Raw genomic sequence first — 27,215 nt, forward strand, 5'->3', positions numbered from 1 at the left:
CTTGATAAAGGAGGGGTAAGGGGGAGGATCGGGGGCATCATCCAGCCGCCAGCCTCTCTCCTCCCTGTAAGAGTGATCGGCTGTCACTTTGATTTACAGGGCATTTACTGCGCCGGCACGTCAAGGTTTGAAGAAATTCGAAGGATTTCAGCGAGATACACTCAGGAATGATTATTTCACCCTGAAATGCCCATCCTTCTATTCACATGTTGCCATCTGTCAATTCAGTACTGGCCCAGCAATAAGAAACTTCCGATTGGTGCATCTGGTGGGTCTCCTTCCAGGAGATACACCTAGTTTCCTTCTCATTGGGCTGAGACTGGGGAGAAGGCAGTGGCCTGGGGCAATAGAGGGCAATGGGAGGAGGGGAATGGCCGGGAACCTGGCGCCCAGATTCATCTTTACTGACACTTGGAGGCAGATGCACTAAACGTTTTTCATCGTTAAATGAGCCCTCGGGGAAGAATTTCCGATCCTTTCCATGCACTTAAGCCTATTTTCCGACGACAGTAGCAGCTAACGAAAACGGAATGGAGATGAGCAATTAGTGTGAAAACCCCATTGAAACGACATGCACTAACCTTTTCCGATTGCCTTTACGCAGGAAAAAGGCAGGAAAACTAACGAGAGGTCTGGACCTCTCGTTAGGACAGCTCCGTGGCAGGAAAAAGTGTTAAGTGAAAAAATAAACAAACTTTGAGCCAATCCCAGCGCATTAGCAGAGCTAAAAGCACTGTGATTGGTCCAAAGGACCTCAGAAAACACATAAAAAAATAAAACTAAAAAAAGGATCGGGAGGGGGCAAGGGCGCTCATCAGGAGCGTCCTGTACGGACGGCCTTGCCCCCCCCCCCCCGCCGCTGCTCCCCACTTTCCGCCGCTCCCCCCACCCCGAAAAAGCAAAATTGTAGCAGCCCCTGCCCCCCTCCCTTCCTCACTACTCTCAGCTCCGCCTCCCGACATCCTCCGTCTGTGCCCCGCCCCCTTTGGGGGTCGTCGCCGCCATTCCCCTTCTCCATCGGGCCCCCCTCCCTCTTACCGGGCCCGTGCAGCGCCTCTCTCCTCTGTCCGAAGGCGCTGCACGGGCAAGAAGAAAGCTGAATCAGCTGATGCCTGCCTTCGCGATGGCGCGTCTTTCTCCTGCTGCGCCCGCCCCTGTCTGACGTCAGTAACCTACGTAGGTTACCGACGTCAGAAAGGGGCGGGCCCAGGAGGAGAAAGACGCTCTATCGCGAAGGCAGGCATCAGCTGATTCAGCTTTCTTCTTGCCCGTGCAGCGCCTTCGGACAGAGGAGAGAGGCGCTGCACGGGCCCGGTAAGAGGGAGGGGGGCCCGATGGAGAAGGGGAATGGCGGCGACGACCCCCAAAGGGGGCGGGGCACAGACGGAGGATGTCGGGAGGCGGAGCTGAGAGTAGTGAGGAAGGGAGGGGGGCAGGGGCTGCTACAATTTTGCTTTTTCGGGGTGGGGGGAGCGGCGGAAAGTGGGGAGCAGCGGCGGGGGGGGGGGGCAAGGCCGTCCGTACAGGACGCTCCTGATGAGCGCCCTTGCCCCCTCCCGATCCTTTTTTTAGTTTTATTTTTTTATGTGTCAATTCAATTTGCCATGTGCTTGTGATTTGACTGTTTGTGGCATGCGCAGAGCAGCTAACATAACGCTTGGCTGCTCTGCGCATGATTTGGGGGCCGATTAACGATGTGTATTGTGATTCTTTGATATATTCTACGTTTCAATACCGATTCCAGCATGTGTGACTTTTTTTTTTGGTGCATTTTTCGTTATTTTAAAATCGTTAGGGACTTTAACGATTTAGATTTTTTTACGTTTGGTTGCTGCATCTGCCTCTTGGAGTTTAAATGAGTCACTGAATTCAGTCAAATGAACTTCTGGGAGCCCCTCCCCCCTTTAACTTATTCTAAGAAAACTCAAGAGTGGGACACTTCTATGCAGGAAGGAAAACTGCCCACCATAGCCCCCTGAAAAACTGCAGCACATCACTGCTGTGTTTAACTGGTGTTCCAACGCTGAGGTAGGTCTCCTAATTCCTGCCCACTACATCGTGCATTATATTTCGAGTTTGAAACGCATTTGTGAAATAACCCCAGTATTTCCCTAAGTGAAAATGTTTCTGTGCACACAAAGTCGTTAAAAATCGGTGTAACTAGTAAAATTCTGAGCTGCGGATAATTCGTTTTCAGAATGTTTAGGGGTCTTTTTACTAAGTTGCGTTAGGCGCTGACAATCTTAAAATCGCATAGCGTTAGGCGCGCTCAGGCTTCCTGCAGTTAGTGCCAAATTTGCACATGCTAACCAAGCACTAAAAATATTTTAATTTTTTTTTTTTTTTTGGGGGGGGAGCATATCTGTGGAGGAGAGAGTGGACATTCCTGTATTAATCAGCTAGTGCAGCTACATTATTATGCACTAAATAATATGGTTAGTGCAGGAATAGCGCATGAGCTCTTACCATGTACTAAATGGGTGTGGACGTGTGCACATGCTAATTTTTTTTTTAAATAGCTACGCCTAACGGCAGTGCTTAGACCTCCTAAGCGTATGAGAAGGATGACTGTTGCCTCTCCTGTTCATGCTCCTTCTCCTTTCTGTTTACCATGGAAGACTGAATTAGCATAACTAAGTACTTGGGGTGACAAGAAATGATTTTTGATGAAATCTACATATAAAAGTGTTAGCAGCTCAAAAGTCAGGCCATTTTAGTTGGACCTAGGGCACAGTAGCATTACCAACTTGATTTGATTCCTGGGCCCAAAACCCGCCCAAAAACTGCACACACCCCACCCCCGCCATCATCAACCCCGCCCCTTCCATCATCACCCCCGCCATCATCAGCCCCACCCCTTCCATCATCGCCTCCGTCATCGCCCCGCCAAATACATTGGCAAACCCCGCCCAAAATGTCACAAACCCCATCTCTGTCGCCATTAGCCCCACCCCCCGTGGCCTAGAAACCGCCCCAAAACCCGCACAGAAAAAAGAAAACGAGCCCAAAAAACCGCAACCCGCCGCGGGCAAAAGTTTCCTGCGGCGGGTTGCGGAAAACCGCCCATCTGGCAACCGTGAGTCTGGGCATGATTTGGAGGGGGGGTAGGAGGGAATCCAAACTACTGCGTGATTCTGGGCAAGTCACTTAACCCTTCATTGCCCCAGGTACAAATAAGTACCTGCATATATACTATGTAAACCACTTTGAATGTAGTTGCAAAAATCACAGAAAGGTGGTACATCAATTTCCATTATTTATTTCTTTGCTTGGATTTAGCTCACACCTTTTCCACTGGTGTGCAAGGTAAGTTACATTCAGGTGCAGAGGTATTTCCTGTCCTCAGTGGACTTAAAAGCTAAGGGGTCCTTTTACTAAGGTGCGCTGAAAAATTACCTGTCCACGCAGGTCCATTTTTCAATGCGCCTGCAAAAAAAGGCCTTTTTTTGCCGAAAATGGATGTGCGTCAAAATGAAAATTGGCGCATATCCATTTTGGACCTGAGATCTTACCGCCACCCATTCACTTAGCAGTAAGGTCTCACATGTGAACTGGGCATGCATACAATGCCAGTTACCACCTGGTTAGCGCCGCATGTACTGGATGCACATAAAAAATGAAATTACTGCCCAGGCCATGCGGTAGTTCTGAATTGGCGCATATTGGGTGCATGTAGGCACCATCTTTCATGTACCAATATGGATTCTGCAGCCTGAATTCATGAACCAGCTATTTTACAAGGAAAATTACTTCTTGGCACCAAGGACCTGCTGCTGTACTGCAACTTGCCTCTAGTTTATCTCCTTAAAATATGGAGGAGTGCATTCCTCAGGGACAGTATCTCTGGTACTTCCAGCCTACTTCTGATAAGATGTTCTAACTGCAAGTCTACATGGCTGGTCATTGCCATGACCGTGGGTACTATGCTGGATGGAAGTACACAATTTGTGATTGGTCCATAGGCGTTACCTGGGCTGAGAGGGTGAAAATGTCCTCTCAGAGGAGAGAGGGAGAGGGAGGGGGAGGGAGAGGGAGAGAGAAAGAAAAAGTAATTTGCTCCAAGCACCTGTGAACTGAACTTTGCTGAGCACTGCATGTAAGTAAAGTTCAGAAGCGGCTGTGGCTTTCTATGAACTGAGTAACCAAGCTGCACAGAGCAGGGACCTTGGACTATTCCAAAACTGTTAAGGCTCGCAGAGTGAAATGATCTGCTGGAGCCTGAAGGAGAATCCTGTTCATCACCATCTGGACCGCAAGGGTGAGCTTGCATGAATTTTTCCTCTTCGGCTCAGGATTCAGTTAGCTTTGTGTTTTGCCTGTAACTGATTGGTGGACTCAGGACCGGTGGTCATTAGCCTAACTTTGCTGTTAGTGGTGATCTCTTCTCAGGATATATTATAGTTGTATAGATATATATAGTTACAAACATATTTTTGTATAGCTATTGGTGTAATAATCAGTATATTTTTGGTAGTGTGTACAGCATTTTTGTTTTTGTATTGCTTTGCTATTGCTAATCATTTTTTATATCTATAATAAATAATATATATTTACACTTTAGCATTGTTCGTTTCATAGTCATACAGACTGACAAGAACCTAAGGGCAACATTTAGGTCCTGTCATATTCCTTAGCAAATGAGTCCAGAGTGAGTGCTGAATTAACCTAAGTACCTCTACAAACTCTGGCTTCCCTGGCACTTAGTCTGCTGCTCTAATCTCTGGGCAACTATTTCACTCTGATTTCAGTGTGACTAATAAACCTAAACTTAATTTTTCTAAATGCACAAGAACTAACTCTGATATAATTATCTACTTAGAGAATCCAGTACTAGCTTGTACAAAGTGACAGTGAGCAGGATACACACTGAATACAGGAGGAGGAGTTTCACCTGGGTGAGCACTCCTACCACACACATAAAGCTGTTCTCTGTACTGGCTCTTAGCATGAAATGGGTTAGTTCTGTTCATGTTCTGATGCAACCCAAGATTAAAGCCCTAATAGAGAGTTATTTCCATGCCTTTTCTTGGTGTGTATATCAGGTGGGGAGACAGACTCAGTATGAACAATTTTCCTTCTTTAAGTGGGGTGGGGGGAGAAACTTTATTTAGTCAAACACATTTTCCATGTTCTCCTTCCAAAACATTCCACCACTCCAGTTTCTGTCAATAAGGGATTAAGATTCTACCCTTCATAAAGTCAGCACGGATTCACATTGCCAGTCTACATTATAGTGAGGGTGCATCATTCACAACTGCAGCACTGCAAAGTTCCTCAGCTGGAAGTAATTCCACTTTAAATGTAATTCATTGAAGCTAGGTGTAATACGTCAATTACTTCCCACGTGGTGAAAATGTACCTGAATAATCTATTTATGTATTACTATATCTGTATATTGAAGGAAAAAGGCCTCACAGAGCTCTTAGATTATCATAATCTACTAGAGCTTAAACGGATCTTGTATGATCCTCTGTTCATCATTGGCCAAAAAAAAACCTTCAATATTGATATTGTATCACTAATTGCTGCAATGTCTTTAATTGCCACAATGTCTTCAATTCAAGTCAATATACTTTCAATTAGATGTCTCTACATCAAGTGCTCAACAGATCTATCTACGTGAACTTTATCTTTCAGAATATCATGCTATCGGCACTTGCAAATTCTTCTACTGGAGCTAGTTCCTTCTCCCCTCACGCTCACCCCAAGCCGATGATGGCCAGCGTACTGCTGCTTCAGGGTCTTGGTGGCGGGGCTGCCTAGTACTCGAATCTGGCTCTGGTTAACTCTTCAGTGCCTCTCCAAAATGATTTCCCTTTCCCCCTCAGAAGTTTTCAGGAAATGGATTTAACTGAACATGTTTTTGCAAAATGATTTCCCTTTCCGAATCTTTCAGGAAATCGATCTAAATTACTTGCCTTTACAAGGTAAAGCTCAAGGAGACCCACAGTCAGATGCTGTAGGCATTTCCTTGACCTAGAGGCCTTACGGTCTACATTGATACCAGAAGCAGCAGAGGATAAAGCAACTTGTCCAAGATTCATCAGTGGCAGAAGCAGGATGTGAACCCCATTTCCCCCTCATCCTTAGCCCATTCCTCCACTCTACATTTCTGCATTTGCTCTGAACAAGTCAATATATCTTTTATCCCAGAGGTATTTGCATAGATGCTTCTGAAAAATGCTAAGTGATACAATGGAGTAGTTTTTCAGATTGTGTTGCAAGGCATGATTGTCTTTCATTCCACAGATATCCAGCCAACAAAGAGTAAACAGCAAAGGAATGGAGGAGTAGCCTAATGGTCAATGGTCTGAGAAACGGGGGGGGGGGGGGACTGGGTTCAATCCCCACTTCAGTGTCTTATTACCCTGGGTAAGTCACTTAACCCTCCATTGCCCCAGGTACAAATCTTAGATTGTGAGCCCAGTAGGACAAGAGAAAGTACCTGAATATAGCACGTACACTTTTTTGGTTGTACTAAGAAAGGTGGGACATCAAATGTATGACTCACAACCATAAATTCCAACAGACAAGGTCTACAAAATCCTGAGTGGTGTTGTAGAAGTGAATCGATTTTTTAATCTTTCCAAAAGTACAAAGACTAGGGGACACTCAAAGAAGTCACATGGAAATACTTTAAAAAGAAATAAGAGGAAATATTTTTTCACTCAATGAATAGTTAAGCTCTGGAACTCATTGGTGGACGATGTAATAACAGCGATTAGCATATCTGGGTTTTAAAAAGGTTTGGACAAGTTCCTGGAGGAAAAGTCCATAGTCTGCTATTGAGAAAGACATGGGAGAAGCCACTGCTTGCCCTGGGATTGGTAGCATGGAATGCTGCTACTATTTGGGTTTCTGCCACGTACTTGTAACCTGGCTTGGCCACTGTTGGAAACAGGATACTAGGCTAGATGGACCACTGGTCTGATTCAGTATGGCTATTCTTATATCTTTATGTTCTAAAAATTCTATAGCATGGACCCTGAAAAAAATAAGTGGAAAGGAGAGCTTTTTAGGTATATATTCAATAATATATGAAAGCCTTCCCCCAAATCCCACATTAGCATGTAATGAAGCAGTGATTCTGAAGTACCCATTGTATGCACAAGAGTTAAAGGCTCAAACTGTGACGAATAGGTACAATATATTGGATTTGCCCATGTATAGAATTTTAGTGGCTAATGAGAAAAAGATCATTTGATTACATTTCTTGATATACTTTCCTAATTTCTTCTTTTTTACTCATGAGTTTGATTGCAGGAAACCATCACTGCTGCCTCAGTTTCTTGCTATAAAGGTGCCTTTCTCCTCACATGATCCTTTTATGGGTGGGGTAATCCAACACAGGAAGGGAAAAGGAAGATGAGGGAGGGGAAGATAACGCTAAATTCCCCTAATATGAGACTGCCTGTGAGATTCTGATGAGTCAATGCAACCTCTAGGGCTTAACACTATTGCAGGAATATACTTATACACTCCTCTCTTATACATTCTTGAGCCACTTGAAACAGTCCCTAGAGTCTGACATTTTCTAAGTGCTCAGCTTCCCATATAAACTGAATTCAAGGATGAAGCAGCACAGGAAATAAGTGAACATTATTACAGGTTGTACATATTCACTGGGTGTTTATAAAATATATATTTTAAATATTGGGCCTTTATGCCTTATTCAAATACACACACAAGAGGTTATTTGGAGGTATATTTTCAAAGCACAGACTTTGTAAGTCTAAGTGCTTTGAAAATGATCTCCCAAGGTCAACCCAAACAGAAAATATATCCAATTTGTGAATCAGTTCAGGAAGCATAGCATATCAAACTGCAGAAATGCATTAGAGTATAATTCATACTTCTATTCATTAGATGTTATTATGAATATAAAGACAAAACATGGTTTGTAGTCCACAAAATTAATAGGCATGCAATGGAGTAAAGATCTGTAAGGTAGAGGTTGAATATTTGCCCTCACCAATCTTTAGAAATATGCGGAAGAGAGGCCTAATGATTTGATAGTTTTATTTTGAGTCATGGAACCAATAATACATCCATAATTTATATGAAGGATCATGGGATGACGTAAAGGTTTCCACTGTGACTGCAGATCCAATGGACCAAATGGTAGAAGGAACGTCTTCCATAGTAAAATTCCCTATGAAACGAGAAGGACAAATGTCATACACAAGCGGATCGTTTGGTGTTTGTATCCACCACTCCCAGTTCTCCTACAATAAGACTTTGATTAGATGAGGGGGCCAGATTCACTGACCAGAAAATAGTTCATCCATCCCAGTGCTCCCTGGACTCTTAGGGTCTGATATTCAGCCGGCAGCGGTGAGCATTTTGCTCACTGCTGAAAGAGTTATTTTCAGATATTCAAAGCTGGGCCCTGTTCAGGCTTCGGCTTTGAACAGCCAGTTATTTTTGAGCTGGTTAACACATAGAGGTGTATTTTCAAAGCACTTAGGGGCCCTTTTACTAAGCTGTGGTAAAAAGTGGCCTGCAGCAGTGTAGGCGCGTGTATTAAGCATGCGCAGGGCCAGCTTTTACCGTGACTGCAAAAAGGTTTTTTTCTAATGCAACAGGAAAAGGGCATGTGGTAAAACTGAAACCAGCGTGCGTCTAAACCTGGCCTGAACCCTTAACACCATCCATTGATCTAGCGGTAAGGGCTAACATGCTACATGCGCGGTGATGGGTCAGCACTCACCAACTGCCAATTACTGCCAGAAATGGCGTGAATGGGAGGAAATAAATAAATAATTCATCGAGGTATTATGGGCGCATGCCAAATTTGAAATTGCCGCCAGGTGATGCACTGGCCTGGCAGTAGTTTCATTTCGGCACAAGCTGCACATGCGTAGAGCCTACCAAGGCTTAGTAAAAAGAGCCCCTTAGATTTATAAAGTTATATAGCCGCTTAAGTCCATATTCAGCACTTAAGCGGACAAGTGCTGACTCCGGCCCTGAAATGCCCCCAACATAGCCAGCCGGCACTAACTATGAATTTCAGCAGCATTTAGCTGGTTAAGTGCCACTGAAAATTAATGGCTAGCTCTGACCAAGCGATTTAACTGGCTAAATCTCTTTGAATATTGGCCAGTTTTTTTTGTTTTTTTTTTTTAAAGCACAGAATGTGAGAAATCTATTTAAAATTTAGGTTCTTCGGATGGGGAAGATGTGGGGGATGAGGGAGTAGGAGTTAATTTACTGATCATAATATGCACTGTATGAACAATTCGGCCACTTGAAAAGTTTCTTTATTGTATTTTGAATATTATGTCTACAATTTGTAAATTTACATTGGTGCCAAAAAACAAGAGTTCAAAAAAAATTTAGGTTCTTCTTGACCCCCCTCTCTTACTAGCAGTATTTGGTTAAAGCTTGAGAGGCAAAACAACTAAAGCTATGTTAAGCTGTAAGACATTGGCACAGATCACACTAATGGCTAAAAGCATGTTAAAACAGACTACATGGGCTTGGATGTTTATCTTTCAAAGCTGTTAGATCTTTTGCTGTGTATTGCACTTAAGTTAATTCCTAGTAACTGGAAAAACAACTCTTCTTTAAGTGTTATGCAATGGTGGAATCAAGCCTGTCTTAAAAATCTGTTACAGAGAAACATGGTAACCTTGGAATCCAGTGGATGTTTATCTTCATTCCTGAACTGTCGTATTATTCGCACTCTTGGTTCTCTGCTTTTGTTACTGTTTAAAAATATTAAATAAAAAAAGAACTAGAAACAAAAACAGCCCTAGTTTTGGCACCTAGATATCCTCTACATAATTATGGGAGGAGGGATCTCTGATGGGTCTGGTGAGGGAGTAAAGAGGAGAGACCAAATTCTTCCAATCACTGACACTCCTAAATCATGGTGGCAACCAATTCTGATCAACTGGGTTGAACTGCTGCTTTAGATGTATTTATTAGAGAATCCACAAAGCGTGGAGAACTCAAAGAAGACCCACGGATACTTTGTAAAACAAACAAAAAAGTGGGCACAAAACCAGGAGTCCCAGAGACTGGATCACAGTAAAGCTAAAACCAAATTTTATTAATTAGTATATTTGACTCGTATATTTGACTCGACACAACCGTTGTGTTTCGGCCAAAGGGCCTGCATCAGGAGTCTAAATACTAAGGTAGACAGCTAATGATGATCCAGAATAAGAAATACTGGCGAATAGTGTATAAATGGTCTTAAAAAAGACCTTTGTATTGAATTGTGGAACGGATCACTTGCGTGAAGAGTTCAGCAGTATTTCTTATTCTGGATCATCATTAGCTGTCTACCTTAGTATTTAGACTCCTGATGCAGGCCCTTTGGCCGAAACACAACGGTTGTGTCGAGTCAAATATACTAATTAATAAAATTTGGTTTTAGCTTTACTGTGATCCAGTCTCTGGGACTCCTGGTTTTGTGCCCACTTTTTTGTTTGTTTTAGATGTATTTATAACATTGGCTTCTACAAGTTTATATACAATCCATTTTTACGAGACACCCCCCTCCCCATTTTCCTACCTATAATAGTTTTCTCTTTGGAAATTCCTTCATATACGACAAGAAAATAGTTTTCAGTCTTCAAATTTGTTTGCAATTGTTTAAGCTCCAACTTAATACGATTTTCTTTTGGAGCAATAATCCTCCATTGGCACCTGAAACCAGTAACAGACAAAAATAAGTCTAAGTCTGAAAGGAAGTTCAACAATAACCTGCTTAGAAGGAGCCGGTATACTGGGCACATAGGCTGGAGTCTTTTTAGGTTATCCACAATGAACATATATGAGATTTTACATGCAAAGGAGGTAGTGCAAGAAAGACAGATAAAGCAAAGAAAAAAAAAAGGGGGGGGGGGAGAAAACCCCCTACAAATGTATACAAGTCTCAGAGAAGGGAGGACCAATTAAATTCCAACAAACTACAGAGGTGAATAAACATACATAAAGTAGTATTTATTAACAGATCATAAAATAATTGCCTGATTCAATTACATACAGAAACTAATTTTTGCAATACACATGAAAATGTTGCCAAACTAGACACAGACCTGTTTAGGCGATACTACCTCCATTGTATGTAACTCTCTCTTGTGCGTATTCATTAAGGATGCCCTGAAAACCTGGCTTGTTTGTGCCACTTGAAGCTTGAACCCCTGCAGCCCTGCTTTGAGGGAGGGGGAATGGGAAAGGTTTGGATGGCTTCCTAAAGGACTTGGAGAAAATCCACTGCTTATTTCTGGGATAAGCTAAGCAGCATAAAATGTTTTGTACTTTTTTGGGATCTTGCCTGGTATGTGTGACCTGGATTAGCCACTGTTGGAAACAGGATGCTGGGCTTGATGGACCTTTGGTCTGTCCCAGTATGACAATACTTATGTACTTATGTCCCAGGAATTTGCAACTGTTTTTTAGGGGATTCTGTTTTTGAGAGAAAGTGTCAAAATTTGTTTTTAATGTTCAGCTATTTATGTAATTCTTCCAAAGAATATTAAAGAGATCCATGATACAACTATGATGGGTATTTATCTAAGTCAGGGGTGTCATAATAACATAAACATTGCCGTACTGGGACAGACTAAAGTCCATCAAGCCCAGTATCCTGTTTCCAACAGTGGCCAATCCAGGTCACAAGTACCTGGCAGGATCCCAGAACAGTAAAACAGATCTTATGTTGCTTATCCTAGGAAAAAAAGCAGTGGATTTTCCCAAGTCCATCTTCAGTCCTCGAGAGTTGCAACCCAGTCAGATTTTCAGGATTTCCCCAATGAATATGCATGAGATCCATTTGCATGCATTGCCCTCATTGTTTGCAAATACATCTCATGCATATTTATTAAGGAAATCCTGAAAACCAGACTGGGCGAGGGCTGAGGTTGGACACCCTGAGGCAGCTTGTTGCTGCTAATAACCATGCTTGAGTAGATTTTATTAATATTTATGATTAGGCATGTGTGGTTACTTTCCTGTGTTGTTTATGGGACTTTTTGTTTTGTTAGGATTTTTTAAATGTTTTCTTTTTGTTTCCAAGGCAATATTATAAATAGTATGCTGTCTTTGGAAAGAAGCACTATTTTTCAATAGTGCATACAAGTGCACAGTATTTTCCAACAGTGTGTACTCTTTGGAGGTCTTTTACTAAGCCGCGGTAGAAATCAGTTGGCAGTAAATGCCGATATGCCCATTAAATTCCTAAGGGTGTCTCAGTGTTTATCGCCTTCTCATTTCTACAGTGAACTATCAATAGAAATCAAACAAAATAAAACATGGAAAATAAAATAAGATGATACCTTTTTTATTGGACATAACTTAATACATTTCTTGATTAGCTTTCGAAGGTGGCCCTTCTTCCTCAGATTGGAAATAAGCAAATGTGTTAGCAGATAGTATATATATGAGAGAAACATCAAAGCATTACTTTGACAGTCTGACAGAGTGGGAGGGTGGGGGTATGCATGGGGACATCAAAGCATTTAATTGATATTCTATCAGAATGGGTGTTGGTAGGTGAGAGGAGGGTAATAAACAGAGAAATAAGCAGAGAAATACAGCTTTATGTTTTATAATGAGGCAACTCTCTTCCATTAATCATCCTCTAGGTTTTCACTAATAGGTAGAGTGGGGTCATGTCTGCTTTTGTCAGCATTACCTGAAACCATTGGGATAAACAGCAGGTGAGGCAGACAGCTGAATTTCTCCTGGGGAATGCAGCACTACCACATCCTCACAGCCTGTTGCAAAATAAACTTTCTCAAAGGAGACTGAATTATCGGAGGCATTTTTCTTCTCCAGTGGATTATCGGATTTGGAGGCATTTTTCTTCTCCAGTGGAGCGTCTGCACAAGAACAAAAGTGAGTGATTGTGAGCTGTCCTAGCTCAGGTATTGGTGAGCTGGGTTACATTGCAAATTATAAACCCCCTGATATGACAGGATCTCAGCAACAAGAACCTTCAGTGGCATGCTACCAGGCTTCAGACTGAGGGTGTATGTGACCCTGACAGCATCACATCCTGTCTGTTACCCCATAAGGATTTCTCAAAACACTGTTAGCATGTGACAAAACTCACTATTACATCTCCCTACTTCTAACACTGTCACCTAGAACTCCCTGTGACAGATCCCATTATACCCCCATCCTATAAGCTGTCACCCAGTTCTCCTCGAGACATATCTCTTTATCCTATATACTGCTGCCCAACACTGCCTGTAACAGACTTCCTTAATAAACCCCCAATCCTATATGCTCTCATCCAACTCTCCCTTTGACAGACCCCATTATTATGCCCATAATCCTATACACTCTTATCCAGCACTCCCTGTGACAGATCACATTATTATATCTTCCTGATCTATAGGCTGTCACCCAGTACTCCCTGTGACAGACCCCATTATTACACTTCCTCAGTGCATTTTTTTCTAGCGGAAAAGGTGCCAGTAGTCAAATGCCAGGCTAGAGGTGGGGTGATCACTGGGGGACCTACCCCACAATAGTCAGGCCCCCTGCAATGAGTCACAAAATCTATGACAAGGCAGAATTTGTGTGTAGAGCCTGAGCTCTTTCATTAAATTTTGGGGGACCATGGGCCAGTTTTACTAGATAATGGAAAAAGTGCCAGTATTCAGTATCTCCAAGTACCCCCTCAAAAAAAAGTCCTGCACTTTCCACCCATAAGACAATCACCCATGTTACAGAATGCATTATTATTCCCCTCTGTCTTGTACACTGTCTTTAGCATTTCCTGTGACAGACTCCCTCACTTCCATAGGTGTAGCTTGGGGTGAGGATGGGGTGTGATGCCTTTCCAAATTTTATAGGTGCTAATACTGTCTCCACTGCTGATATGACTTCCTTTCTCTTTGCCCCCCCCCCCCACCCCTTTCCCCAGACTAAGCAGAGAACTTCACCCCTGGCCCTTCCCCTCCTCCACTGCGTCCCCTGTTTGGGCCAGAACCCTTTTCTGCTCACATAGAAACCTTCTATGGAATTTTCTCTTGTATTCATTCCTTCTCTGGCACATTCTTATTTAATAGTTGAATTGTATTGATCAGGATTTTTTTTAGTCATTGAATAAATAAAACCTGCTAAAGGAAATGTTTTTTTTTTTGCAATTTCTGCATGTTTTCTGTGTTTTTGGCTGTGTCTCTTTTTTATTGTCACTGACTAACTCACAAATGCAGGGCTCAGGAGGTGGGACTAGGAAAGCCAGAGGCCGAGCCAGGGATAAACAATAAAATGTGGAACAACTGCAAGTTAAACCAGGTTTAGGAGAAATTACAACTCTATAAAATCAAGTTATTGCTTTGGTGAATCAGGAAGCAGTTCACAAAGTGCTGAGGTCCAAGTAGGGACAGAGAGCCACAAGAAAGGAAGATTCTGGTGTGGGCTAGAAAGAACTTACAGAAGTGATTAGTATGTGGTAGGTGTTTATTTCTTTAATGAACAGTTCCATGCAATTAACAGTTCAGTTCATCAAACTGAAGTGCTTGTAAGGACAATAATTTCACATATTGAAAGAACCTTGCACTCTTTCTGGAAGACTCTTTGTAGAATGGATTCAGGGCCGGTCTTAGCAATTGAGGGGCCCTGTGTGGACCAGGGTGGTGGCCCCCCTCCCGCCCAGAGGTGAAGACAAAAAGGCCATAAAACGGCACTATCCTTCTAAGAAAGGTGAAACCAAAGGGTAGGGTGGGGGAGGGGGGTAAGAGAGAGGAGATATAAAGGCTGACCAGCAGTATGGTAAGAGGAGGGACCAGTGAAGAGCATCAATGTTGAGAAGCCCAATTACTAAGGGGGAGGAGGAGATGGAGATGGAAAGTGAAAAGGAAGGTTAACTTTTTGTCAGCCTCGGATTGCAAAGCTGTCTCAGTTAAGCGCAGGGCCCAATGTGGCCACCCCTGGATGGATTCATACTGTATATATCATAATTGCTTTAATAGCTAAGTGCTATTTTGTCTGATGAATTTGAAAATAACACATTAGTTTGTAATTATACCCACACACAATTCATCTTGTTAGTTTTATACTACAAAAACTTTGTGGATATTCAAATGTCCTCTAATCCTTGACATATGGACGAGACAGTCCCAAGCTTCCTGATTTTATTTTCTTCTCCCTTTTATTACCCTGTAATTTAACTTGTAAACTTTCCTTTCTCCACTTTCCTTATGTGTTTTGCCCTGTTATCTCCCCCCTCCCCTCCCCGATATATTTTATAGATTGTAAACCGCTTATCTCTTTTGAAATTTTGTGGTAAATCAACTAAATTGAACCTTGAACCGAAGAGAAACTTGCCAAAAATACCATTTGTAATGCCGTCTGTGTTTGTCAAATCTGGTGAGCGTGACGATTCTTCCATCTCGTCATCGTTTGTTCCAATGACAGAGTTATTTTTTTCTAAAGAATAAGAGTATAGAACAACATTAAAGAGTAACTCCTTATCAATAATGGCTGATCACTGAATTCCTCTCTTCCCTCTGATAGCCACAGGCTGAGGTACAGCTGCTCTCTGGAGAGAAATGCCTGTTTATTTTAAAAAAATGCATTTAAGCAGAGCAAGGGCATAGCCAGCATTGGATTTCTAGGGAGCTAACGCATTTCCTTTCCCCTCCCAGCTGCCACATTTCTTACCTTTGCTGGTAGGGATGCCCAATTCCCACCAGCTGATGAGATCAGCGGCCATAACTGTCTCAGCACTGCCTCTGCAGGGAAGAAGTTGACAGCCTTCCTTCCTGTCGCCGACATCGGCGCTGATCGTGCATGCTCAGTTCATATGGGAACTGAAAAGGTACGAGACAGGCCGATGTCAGTAGCAGGAAGGGAGGCTGTCAACTTCTTCCCTGCAGAGGCAGTGCTGGGGCAGTTCCGACCGCGGATCTCATCACTTGGCAGAGATTGGACATTCCCGCCAGCTAGTCAAAGGGTACTCTAGTTGTGGAGGGGGCCTGAGCCAAAAGTGGGTGAGGGGCCAGGGCCCCAGGGCCCCAAGGCCCCCCATAGCTACACTACTGATTTAGCAGAGGAGCTGATTTTTGCCATACTCATACTGTATCTGCCACAAAATCTGTAATTGTAATTAATTAGGAGTGGCAGTGACAACCCTACCCACCTTACTGGGTAGACAAGATGGGTCATGTAGACCTTTATTTGCTATCATCTACTATGTTACTGTATCATTCAATGAAGCATACAATCATACTGCAGTGATGAAGAAAGAGGTCAAATGGTATAAGACACTGCTGAAACTGTAACTCATTTTTAAAAGGATTATTGTGTTTTTAGTGGCTAAGAATATCACAGGCATCTGCAACCGAAAAATATCTAGTGTAGTCAACAATGAAGCTTTGTTATCTCCATGTTTTAATGATCTCAGCAATGAGGCAATTCTGGACAGGCAAGACAGACAGCTATAAAGGGGTGCTATTCAAAGAGGTTAAGCGGGCAGGAGAGGCCCCTGCCTACTTAAATCCTGTTCAGTGGACCAGGAGGGGATATTTAGGGGCAGTTAACTGGACAGTGCCGCTGAATATCTCCTCTGACCACCGTGGCACTGGCAGTCTGCGGGTAGAGTCAGGGTAGACCTGAAAGCTACGTGGGCTCTGGCGACACCTAACCAGAGAGATGGGTCCTGGCACTGACTATTGGCCAGCACCTGCATAAATTCTGGGTTCTAGTTCAGCCTGTGGCGGTCAGCGGCTTTAAAATCACTGACTGCTGCAGGCTGCATATTGCCTGGTTAGTTTTTATATGATACTCACACAGTTTTTGTAGGCTAACTGTGACGTTTCTATGAGATACCAAATCAAGTTTCTATATGGCGTGCATACAGTTTCACTGTTTCTTCCATACCGGCATCATAAATGTTCTGGCCAATCCAGTCAATGAAAGCAGGGACATTGGTATACACTCCTGGGTGGTTGTTCATTCCACAGCCAAAACCCCAGCTTGTGATTCCAAAAACAACATAAAGCCCAGAATCTTCCTGACAGACCAAAGGACCACCTGAGTCCCCCTACAGGCAAAACACCAGAACAGAATGGATTAAAGAAGTATCAGTTCCAAGCCATTATTCTGTGAATCAGGTGGAGAGGGAGAAGGTCCATAAATACCAAGCAATATAGTTAAAGACCATGAAAAAAAGATGGAAGGATACATAAATATTTCCCATTGTAATGAAAGCCACAATCTTGATAAAAAAGAATATTCAAGCACACCTGGATAGGTTACCTATAAATGTTTACATCTTAGGAACGTCAGAAGGAAGCCCTCTGTGGCACAATGCAAGTACTACTGCAAGTGTTAGCAGTATATTTGACACTGAAATCCAGGCTTAGGTGGAGTGAGGTTCTATGAGGTTACTGTCATGGTATGAACAAAACTGACCCATTTGGAGACTTTGCTCCCGCAAAAGAAAACTGTTCTTTTTTTTGCGATGATTATTTCATCATACCAGTCTGAAAGTTACACTTTTTCCCACTGAACATTTTTTTCTGATCTAGCACAAAAGACCAGGGAATCTTTCTGATAGCACTGTTCTATAAACCTGCATGCCCAATGTTACGTTTAACACGCAAAGATGCTCATGCAAGTTATAGAATTATATCAGTTGCATGCATAACTTAATATAACATGATGTTAGCTAACAATAATTTGCATTAACTGGTACCAATTTGCAGCAGTTATGAGTGCAATTGAACTTAGGACTCTATAACATGTGCAAAATCCATAGCATGCAACTGCAAGGGGGCGTGGACTGGGGAGGGGCCTGGGGATATCAGGGGCGTGCCCAAGACTTGCAGGCACATATTATACATGCAGTTATATGTGAGCACTTACACCAGCCTTTAGTGCTCAGTTAAAGTTAGATGCATAAATGCAGATTTACACTAATACTGTATGACAGCGTTTTCTTGCCACGATAAAACTGAGGTCATAGTTGCAGCAGCAGGAAAATAAAAGCCCTTGCTGGCAGTTCAGAACACGGAAAAGCCTCCGTGTTATTTTATTTTTAACATAAATAAGTGCAGGTGGGGCCCTTGAAACACCATCTGTACTCCAATGTCAGGAAGTACCTGCACATTTTGCATTTGCATTTTGTGCAGGTGACATTTCAGTTCAAATTTATGTGCATAGATTTGCGGGAAGGTGGAGAAGGCTTGAGAAAAACCAGGCAAGCAGGGGTCATGAGATATTAATGTATCCAAAACAGTGTTTTGCACTGCAGTTTGCTACAGATGCATCACCATTACAAATGTCTTTTTAAAGACCAATTTCACAAGTAAAGAAGCGTTTTCTTAGTGCTATACTCAAACACTGTTTTGAATACATGACCCCTGAGGCAGACACTCCGTGCCGAAATACAGTGCATGTCATTGCAAGTAAAGAAATAAAGTGTTTTAGCAACTGATGATCATCCTGCATACCTGGTCTTTCTCAAGCCTTCTCCACCTTCCCACTGTCAATTGTTTAATACGCTCTACGTAGGATTCCTTCAATTTTCTCCTTCTTTCCTGTGCATAGATTTGAACATGCAGTGTACCCAGTTTATTTTCCCTCCCCAGAACTAAGCATGCCCTGGGAACATCTCCTCATAGGCGAGTGTACGATCTCAAAGACTGGGTGTGCTTTTAGAAAAGGCAATTTTTAGACACCCAGAAAAATCACTATTAACCTGGGTACGTGTTTCTTCTGTGTGTCTGTAAATATACAAAAATGAACAAATAAATTACAGAATAAACATGAATGGATATTGAAATTCAAAAGTGTGGTAATTTTGGTACATTGGTAGAGGGCTGCTAACTTTGTGGATGTCTAGCTGCAAAACAGAAACTAAACCATATTCCTAGCATGTTCTCAGATGTTAAGAGAGACTTCTTTGCTACTCCAGGGATGCGGTGTCTTCTGCCCTCTAGTGTTGAAACTCCTATCACAGTCATTCTAAGCAACTTTACTTGTTTGTTTTTACCTCCGAACGCATTCTATCTAGACAAAATTAGAGTAACATGAATTTAAAGTGATGCCACTCAGCTTTACACTGCATGGATTGTGGCCAACCATGAGTCAGAGCGGTTGCACACATGTTGCTGAAATCCCAATGCATTTAGAAACTTTTTTTGAACACACTGGTTTAATGGTTCACTAGCAAGTGAAATGCACTACTACATAGAAGAGCTGGGTCTGGCCTTTGCTCCCCTGTACAGGCTAGGGCTGCTGTGGTGCAGTGTTTCCAGACCCTTGGAGGAGGGATTCTCATTCATTTTGCAATGGTAGTATCTTAAGGGTGAGAAAGAATTAATTGTATTGCTTCTGTCGTTGCAGAAGAAGATGCAAGAGATCTACTTGTTCCAGAAAAGGCTTTCAAGGGTGATGATGCAGAGGAACTGAAAGAAATCTCAGTGAACCTGAAAGACGTTCTGAGCCAAATCGACAAATTAAAGAGTAGTAAATCAACTGAACCAGATGGCATGCACCCTAGGGTACTGAAAGAACTGAAACATGAAATTGCTGATCTGCTGTTAGTGATCTGTAACTTGTTGTTAAAATCATCCATAGTACCTGAAGATTGGAGAGTGGCCAATGTAACACCAATTTTTTAAAAGGGTTCCAAGAGTGATCCGGGAAATTACAGACCAGTAAGACTGACATCAGTGCTAGGCAAAATAGTGGAAAATATTATAAAGAATAAAATTAGGAACACATACATAAACATGGTTTAACACAGGAGTTCCAACCTCGGTCCTTGTCAGGTCAGGTTTTCAGGATTTTCACAATGAATATATTTGCATACAATGGAGGCAGTACATGCAAATAGAACTCATGTATATTCATTGGGAAATCTTAAAAACTCAACAGAACTGTGGACCTCAAGGACCGAGGTTGAACACCCTTGGTTTAAAGGGACAGAGTCATTTCGGCCACTTTTTTGTGCCTTGGTTGTAAGAAAAATAGGACCAGGTAAAGTTGTCCAAGTGCTCGTCAGGGATGCCCTTCTTTTTTTTATTACGGGTCGAGGACATCCATGTGTTAGGCACACCCAAGTCCCGCCTTCGCTTTGCCTCTGATACGCCCCCTTGAACTTTGGCCATCCCTGCGACAGAAAGCAGTTGGGGACGTCCAAAATTGACTTTCGATTATACCGATTTGGACGACCCTGTGAGAAGGACGCCCATCATCCAATTTGTGTCGGAAGATGGGCGTCCTTCTCTTTTGAAAATGAGCCTGATAGTAAAAAATTTTTATAGGTATATTAAAAGCAGGAAGCCGGCAAAGAATCAGTTTGACAGCTAGATGACCGAGGAGTAAAAGGGGTGATCAGGGAAGACAAAGCCGTAGTGGAGAGATTAAATTAATTCTTTGCGAGGAAGATTTGGGTAAGATATTGGTGCCAGAAATGGTATTCGAAGCTGACAAGTCGGAGAAACTGATTGAATTCTTTATAAACCTGGAGGATGTAATGGGGCAGTTCTACACACTGAAGAGCAGCAAATCTCCTGGACTGGATGGTATTCATCTCAGAGTACTGATAGAACTGAAAAATTAACTTGTGGAGTTATTGTTAGTAATATGTAATTGATCCTTAAAATCGAGCATGGTACTGGAAGATTGGAGGGTGGCCAGTGTATCACCGATTTAAAAAAAAGGTTCCAGAGGAGATCCAGAAAATTATAGACCAGTGAGTCTGACGCCGGTGCCGAGCAAAATGGTAAAGACTATTATAAAGAACAAAATTACAGAACATATTCAAAAACATGGACTAATGAGACAAAGTATGTCAACATGGATTTAGAGAAGGGAAATCTTGCCTCACCAATCTACTACATTTCTTTGAAGGGGTGAACAAACATGTGGATAAAGGTGAGCCAGTTGATATTGTGTATCTGGATTTTCAGAAGGCGTTTGACAAAGTACCTCATGAAAGACTCCAGAGGAAATTGGAGAGTCATGGGATAGGAGATAGTGTTCTACTGTAGATTACAAACTGGTTAAAAGATAGAAAACGGAGAGTAGGGTTAAATGGTCAGTATTCTCAACGGAGAAGGGTAGTTAGTGGGGTTCCCCAGGGGTCTGTTTTGGGACCGCTGCTTTTTAACATATTTACAAATAACCTAGAGATGGGAGTAACTAGTGAGGTAATTAAATTTGCTGATGACACAAAGTTATTCAAAGTCGTTAAATCGCGGGAGGATTTTGAAAAATTACAAGAGGACTTTACGAGACTGGGCATCTAAATGGCAGATGACATTTAATGTGAGCAAGTGCAAAGTGATGCATGTGGGAAAGAGGAACCCAAATTATAGCTACGTTATGCAAGGTTCCACGTTAGGAGTCACAGACCAAGAAAGGGATCTAGGTGTCATCGTTGATTATACGTTGAAACCTTCTGCTCAGTGTGCTGCTGCAGCTAAGAAAGCAAATAGAGTGTTAGGTATTATTAGAAAAGGAATGGAAAACAAAAATGAGAACGTTATAATGCGTTTGTATCGCTCCATGGTGCGACCGCACCTCAAATATTGTGTTCAATTCTGGTTGCCGCATATCACAAAAGATATAGTAGAATTAGAAAAGGTGCAGAGAAGGGCGACAAAAATGATGAAGGGGATGGGATGACTTCCCTATGAGGAAATGCTACAGCGGCTAGGGTTCCTCAGCTTGGAGAAAAGGCGGCTGAGGGGAGATATGATTGAGGTCTATAAAATATTGAGTGGAGTTGAACGGGTAGATGTGAAGCGTCTGCTTATGCTTTCCAAAAATACTAGGATTAGGGGGCATGCAATGAAGCTACAAAGTAGTAAATTTAAAACATGTAATTAAACTCTGGAATTCGTTGCTGGAGAATGTGGTAAAGGCGGTTAGCTTAGCAGAGTTTAAAAAAAAGGTTTGGACGGCTTCCTAAAAGAAAAGTCCATAGATCAATATTAAATTGGACTTGGGGAAAATCCACTATTTCTGGGATAAGCAGTATAAAATGTTTTGTACTTTTTTGGGATCTTGCCAGGTATTTGTGACCTGGATTGGCCACTGTTGGAAACAGGATGCTGGGCTTGATGGACCTTTGGTCTTTCCCAGTATGGCATTACTTATGTACATAAGTATTGCCATACTGGGACAAAATAAAAATGTGAGTAAAATTAAACCTACTGAAAACCTCCTGAATTGCAACACAATCAGTGTGCCCACTCCAAGCAGCCATTCAGGTTTCCTGGATATCTACAATGACAATCTATAAAAGAAATTTGCACACATTGGAAATCCATTATATGCAAAATGATCTCATGCATAGTCATAAGAACAAAAGAGTAGCCATACTGGGTCAGACCAATGGTCCATCTAGCCCAGTATCCTGTTTTCCAAAAGGTGGCCAAGCCAAGTTACAAATACCTGTCAGAAACCCAATTAGCAGCAACATTCAATGGTACGAATCCTAGGGCAAGTAGTGGCTTCTCCAGGTCTGTCTCAATAGCAGACTGTGAACTTTTCCTCCAGGAATTTGTCCAAATGTTTTTTGAACCCAGATATGTTAACCGCTGTTACTACATCCTCTGGCAAAGACATCCAGAGCTTAACTATTTGTTGAGTGAAAAAATATTTCCTCCTATTTGTTTTAAAAGTATTTTCATGTAACTTCCTCAAGTGTCCCCTAGTTTTTGTACTTTTGGAATGAGTAAAAAATTGATTCACTTCTACACGTTCTACACCACTCAGGATTTTGTAGACCTCAATTATATCTCCCCTCATCTGCTCTTTTCCAAGCTGAAGAGCCCTAACCTCTTTAGTCTTTCCTCATACAAGAAGAGTTCCAACCCATTTATCATTTTGGTCACTCTTCTTTGAACCTTTTCTAATTCTTTTTTGAGAAACGGTGACCAGAACTGAAAGCAATACTCAAGGTGCAGTTGCACTATGGAGCAATATAAAGGCATTATAGTATTTTCAGTCTTATTCATCATCCCTTTCCTAATAATTCCTAGCATCCTATTTGCTTTATTGGCCGTCACCGCACACTGAGCAAAAGATTTAAGCATATTGTCAACAATGACACCTAGATCTTTTTCTTTTGAATGCTGACCCCCCCCCCCCCCCCCCCCCCAAAGTGAACCCTAGCATCAGGTAACTATGATTCAGATTATTCTTTCCAATGTGCATCACCTTGCATTTGTTCACATTAAATTTTATCTGCCATTTGGATGCCCAGTCTTCCAATTTCCTAAGGTCTTCCAGCAATATTTCATAGTCCGCATGTGTTTTAACAACCTTGAAAAATTTTGTATCATCTGCAAATTTAATCACCTCACTCATCATTCCAATTTCCATATCATTTATAAAAATGATAAATAGCACCAGTCCCAATACAGATCCCTGTGGCACTCCACTATTCACCCTCCTCCATTGAGAGAAATGACCATTGTGGATATCCTGAAAACTCAGCTGACTGGAAGATCCACAGGACAGTATTGGAAAATGTTGAAGTATTGACAGGATCAAGGCGATCACTGGACTGAATGGAACCTGAGCAAGGGTCACTTTTAATTTCTTTTAGGATTCATGCATAGGATATATATGTAAACCTCTTTGATTGTACCTACAGAAATGTGATATATCAGATTCATGACCATGACCCATGGTAGACTGACTCACAAGGATGGTATAGCACACCATACCCCAGCTTTGGTGCCCAGGCCTCTTGCTTTTATTGCCCACCCCTTGAGAGAGCCCTCAACAAGGTAACCATAACAAGATGTGACCTCCTTAAGAAAAGCAGATGTTAGCAATAGGGCAAAGCACCTGAAGTATCAACATTAACGGATAGATTAATGGCTTTTGCCATCTTGATTTAACTATACCAGTTCTAAAGTAATTTGGATCTGGGTTATCTTTTATTTATATTTTTGGCACATTGTTTCTGGGGAAGCTGTGGGATCTGCAAGTGTTATGTGCATAGGTTCTCAGAAGAAATACAGTCCTTTCTGGGATTAATCTTATAAAGAACATTGTGGATAAAGATCTTGATTCATGCACAAACAGGATTTTATACAATTATCCTGGGATTCCACTTGGAAAAATATGCACAGTGCCAAAACGGTGCATACTTCTACATTCAGAGGTGAAGTTTGAGAGGACCATGGGTACAGTTCACAGTGTGAATCTAGGCACAATTTCTACTGCCTTGCTTAAGCCACGTAGGTGCCTACGTGTGCCCAATGCGCGCCAAATTGGACTTACCGCCCGGTTACCGCATGGCCCTTGCGGTAATTTCAATTTTGGTGCATGTCCGCTATGCGCATCTGAAAAATATTTTTTATTTTCTGGCGTGCGTAGTGGACGCGCACCAAGTGGCATCTGATGCGCGTAGGTCATTACCACACAAATTCTTTACTGCTAGGTCTATGGCTGGTGGTAAGGTCTCAGACCCAAAATGGATGTGTGGCAATTTTGATTTTGCTGCATGTCCATTTTCGGCAAGAATTTTAAAAAGGCCTTTTTTACAGGTGAGCTGAAAAATGATTCTGCATGTGCCCAAAACCCGCGCCTACACTACCACAGGCCATTTTTCAGCGCACCTTCATAAAAGGATCCCTGAGTTTTGAAAAACATCACTAGCTTGTTTTACTTTCCTTGGGAGCTATTTTGCTTTAATGCAACCTCACTTAAACTGTGAAGCCTCATAATTCAGAACGAAACATCTCCGTATCTCAGAATGACTTTATGCTTTTGTGATCCACACACAAAACTTGAGTGATGCTTTGCACCATAAGCACTAAGAAAATGTTACATCTGTCTCCAAATGTAATGTAATAAAAATTTACAGTCACTACCCCTACCAGCAGTGTTAAGAAAAAAGATACCCAAACAACCACATCTGTCTATCACCACATTAATATTTCAGTTTCATAAGGAAAAACTTTAGCTGTGGCAGCCAGAATACCCCACCCTTTGTGATCCAAAAAGAGGAAATGAAAGTGAAATGTTTTTTTCATTTGAGTTGTTTGTTGTATTTTTTTTTAAAGATAACTGAAGTAAGAACGTACTAAATTATGACTAAAGGAAACAGCAGGGCAAACAATCCATAAGATCTAAAACAGCAGTATGAAAGGAACAAATCACACAGGAAAAGGTCCTTTGAGAAATACTTTATTTATGTGAGGTCTATAAAAAAAAGCCTGACACAGACCATGTTGCAACGGGGGCAGAAATCTAACCCGTCCCTGCTCATCCCAGTGGGAATCTAACCTGTCCCCACCAGTCCCCACTGCAAGTAATCTCATTCATCCATATTCCTGGCCCACTCAGCCCCGCCCCTGCAACACCTAATGACACCCCGACACACTGTCAGCCTGACCCCCCCTCCCAGGAAAGCCAGATTCTATAAGCAGTAAAAATACTGGTAAAAGTAACATAAACGGTGCTAAATACAAAATTTAAAATGATGTAAATTTTCAAAAAAGCAGACATTTATGAGCAGTATGTCCCCCTCTCATCCTGGAGATCAGGGTCTATTGTTGCTCTTGCTGTTTGTGGTGGAGTAACTCTTGTTTACTATGCTTTAACTGTTTGTACTGGGACTGCTAGCTGCTGATGGCAGGTAGTCATTTTGGGTTTGTGTTAAGTATTGTTATTAGATGGCTCAAGTTACTTACTTATTGTCCATCACCAATAAACAAAGCTGTGGCCTGCTTTATTCCACTTGGTTGTCTGACATGCTTTCTTAGAGTTAATAAACAGAATTTATGACTTTATATGTTGCTGGTAGACCAGAGGGGATGTGTGTCTCACATCCCCCGTTAAGAATTATGTTCTTGGTTGAAAACTTGTTTTCATTTTGAGAGGCAGAATTAGAAGCCTCTCATCACCAATGGCTTATGGAGGAGTGGCCTAGTGGTTAGGGTGGTGGACTTTAGCCCTGGGGAAACTGAGGAACTGAGTTCAATTCCCACTTCAGGCACAGGCAGCTCCTTGTGACTCTGGGCAAGTCACTTAACCCTCCATTGCCCCATGTAAGCCACATTGAGCCTGCCATGAGTGGGAAAGTACGGGGTACAAATGTAACAAAAAAAATGTTTGCAATGGAAAAGTACAGGGTCCAAATGGCACTCTTTCTTTAGTTACCAATTGCCAGAACTCACTGTGCAAGTGTCCATGCCATCCTTTAGTGGAAATCCGGCACAAAACATCTTCTCAGTGATTCCTCCAAGATGTTGTGGGTAGAAGTCGTTACAGGCTTCATTAGTGAGGATGGGAACCTCAAGTTGTTGCAGTTTACTAGGGTATTTTCTATCTGGGAAGGAAAGAAACTCAAAAGTAAAACATAGCAGTCTTAGAATTCTAAAAGTTCTGAACCAGAAACCTTTGCAAAACAATCAGACAATGTTGTTTTTAAATTGCTATGTCTTTTCTTTAGTTAAAAGGTCAGTTATATGAGCTACTGTATGCATATTTTTTATCTACAGTGCAAAAAATGTGTGTGTCACAAAACTCTCATAACCAATTTAAATCACGCAGTCATTCCTCCATTTGTGGGGGAAATGACACAAATAATCTTCTTGGTATTTTCATGTCAATACAGAAAAAAGCACAGCTTTGGAGCCATGTGCAATCTCATCCAACCCTGTACCACAGCTGTGATTTCTGATGCAGTGGCGTTCCTAGGGGGGCTGACACCTGGGGCGGATCACCGATGCGCAGCGCCCTCCCCCCGGATGCAGCGCGACCCCCCCCACGAAAGAACCCTCCCCCAGGGTGCACGCCGCTGGGGGGGGGGGGTGCCGCGCGTGCCTGTCCTTCATTCGTTTCATGCTCCCTCTGCCCCGGAACAGGAAGTAACCTGTTCGGGGGCAGAGGGAGCATGGAACGAACAAAGGACAGGCGCGCGCGGCACCCCCCCCCAGCAGCGTGCACCCGGGGCGGACCACCCCCACCACCCCCCCCCCCCCTTGGTATTCCACTGCTCTGATGAGCTTGAGGTCCTTTGCAGCCATGCAAGTCCAGTGGTAAACATACAGTACAAGAACAAAAAAGAAAGAAAGTCTTATTTTTAGTACATGACATAAAAAATTAGTTAATCTATCATACAGTGTCAAATGTGTGCCCATTTAAAGTCCTGCTGCAGCTGTTCTATCAGGAATAGGACGTAAGGAACGAGACCGGTGGTTCCCAAACCTGGTCCTGGAGGCACCCCAGCCAGTCAGGTTTTCAGGATATCCACAATGAATATAGAGGGGGGA

The 27,215-nt window shown here is 42.4% G+C and overlaps 1 protein-coding gene across 4 annotated transcripts in view; it reads right to left on the reverse strand.

Moving 5' to 3' along the window:
• Positions 1 to 8,002: 8,002 nt before the first annotated feature.
• OVCH2 (ovochymase 2) overlaps positions 8,003 to 27,215 on the reverse strand; it is a 111,838-nt gene continuing 92,625 nt past the window's right edge. For all 4 annotated transcript variants that reach the window (XM_030200953.1, XM_030200950.1, XM_030200951.1 and 1 more), the window contains 6 exons: positions 26,118 to 26,269; positions 16,846 to 17,008; positions 15,301 to 15,393; positions 12,647 to 12,833; positions 10,523 to 10,656; positions 8,003 to 8,152 (listed from right to left, as the gene is read on the reverse strand). In XM_030200953.1, coding sequence (XP_030056813.1) covers positions 8,019 to 8,152; positions 10,523 to 10,656; positions 12,647 to 12,833; positions 15,301 to 15,393; positions 16,846 to 17,008; positions 26,118 to 26,269 — 863 coding nt within the window. In that variant the 3' untranslated portion in view covers positions 8,003 to 8,018. The remainder of the gene's footprint in view (positions 8,153 to 10,522; positions 10,657 to 12,646; positions 12,834 to 15,300; positions 15,394 to 16,845; positions 17,009 to 26,117; positions 26,270 to 27,215) is intronic.

Source organism: Microcaecilia unicolor, chromosome 4 (assembly GCF_901765095.1).
Source record: "Microcaecilia unicolor chromosome 4, aMicUni1.1, whole genome shotgun sequence".
NCBI classification, from domain to species: domain Eukaryota; kingdom Metazoa; phylum Chordata; class Amphibia; order Gymnophiona; family Siphonopidae; genus Microcaecilia; species Microcaecilia unicolor.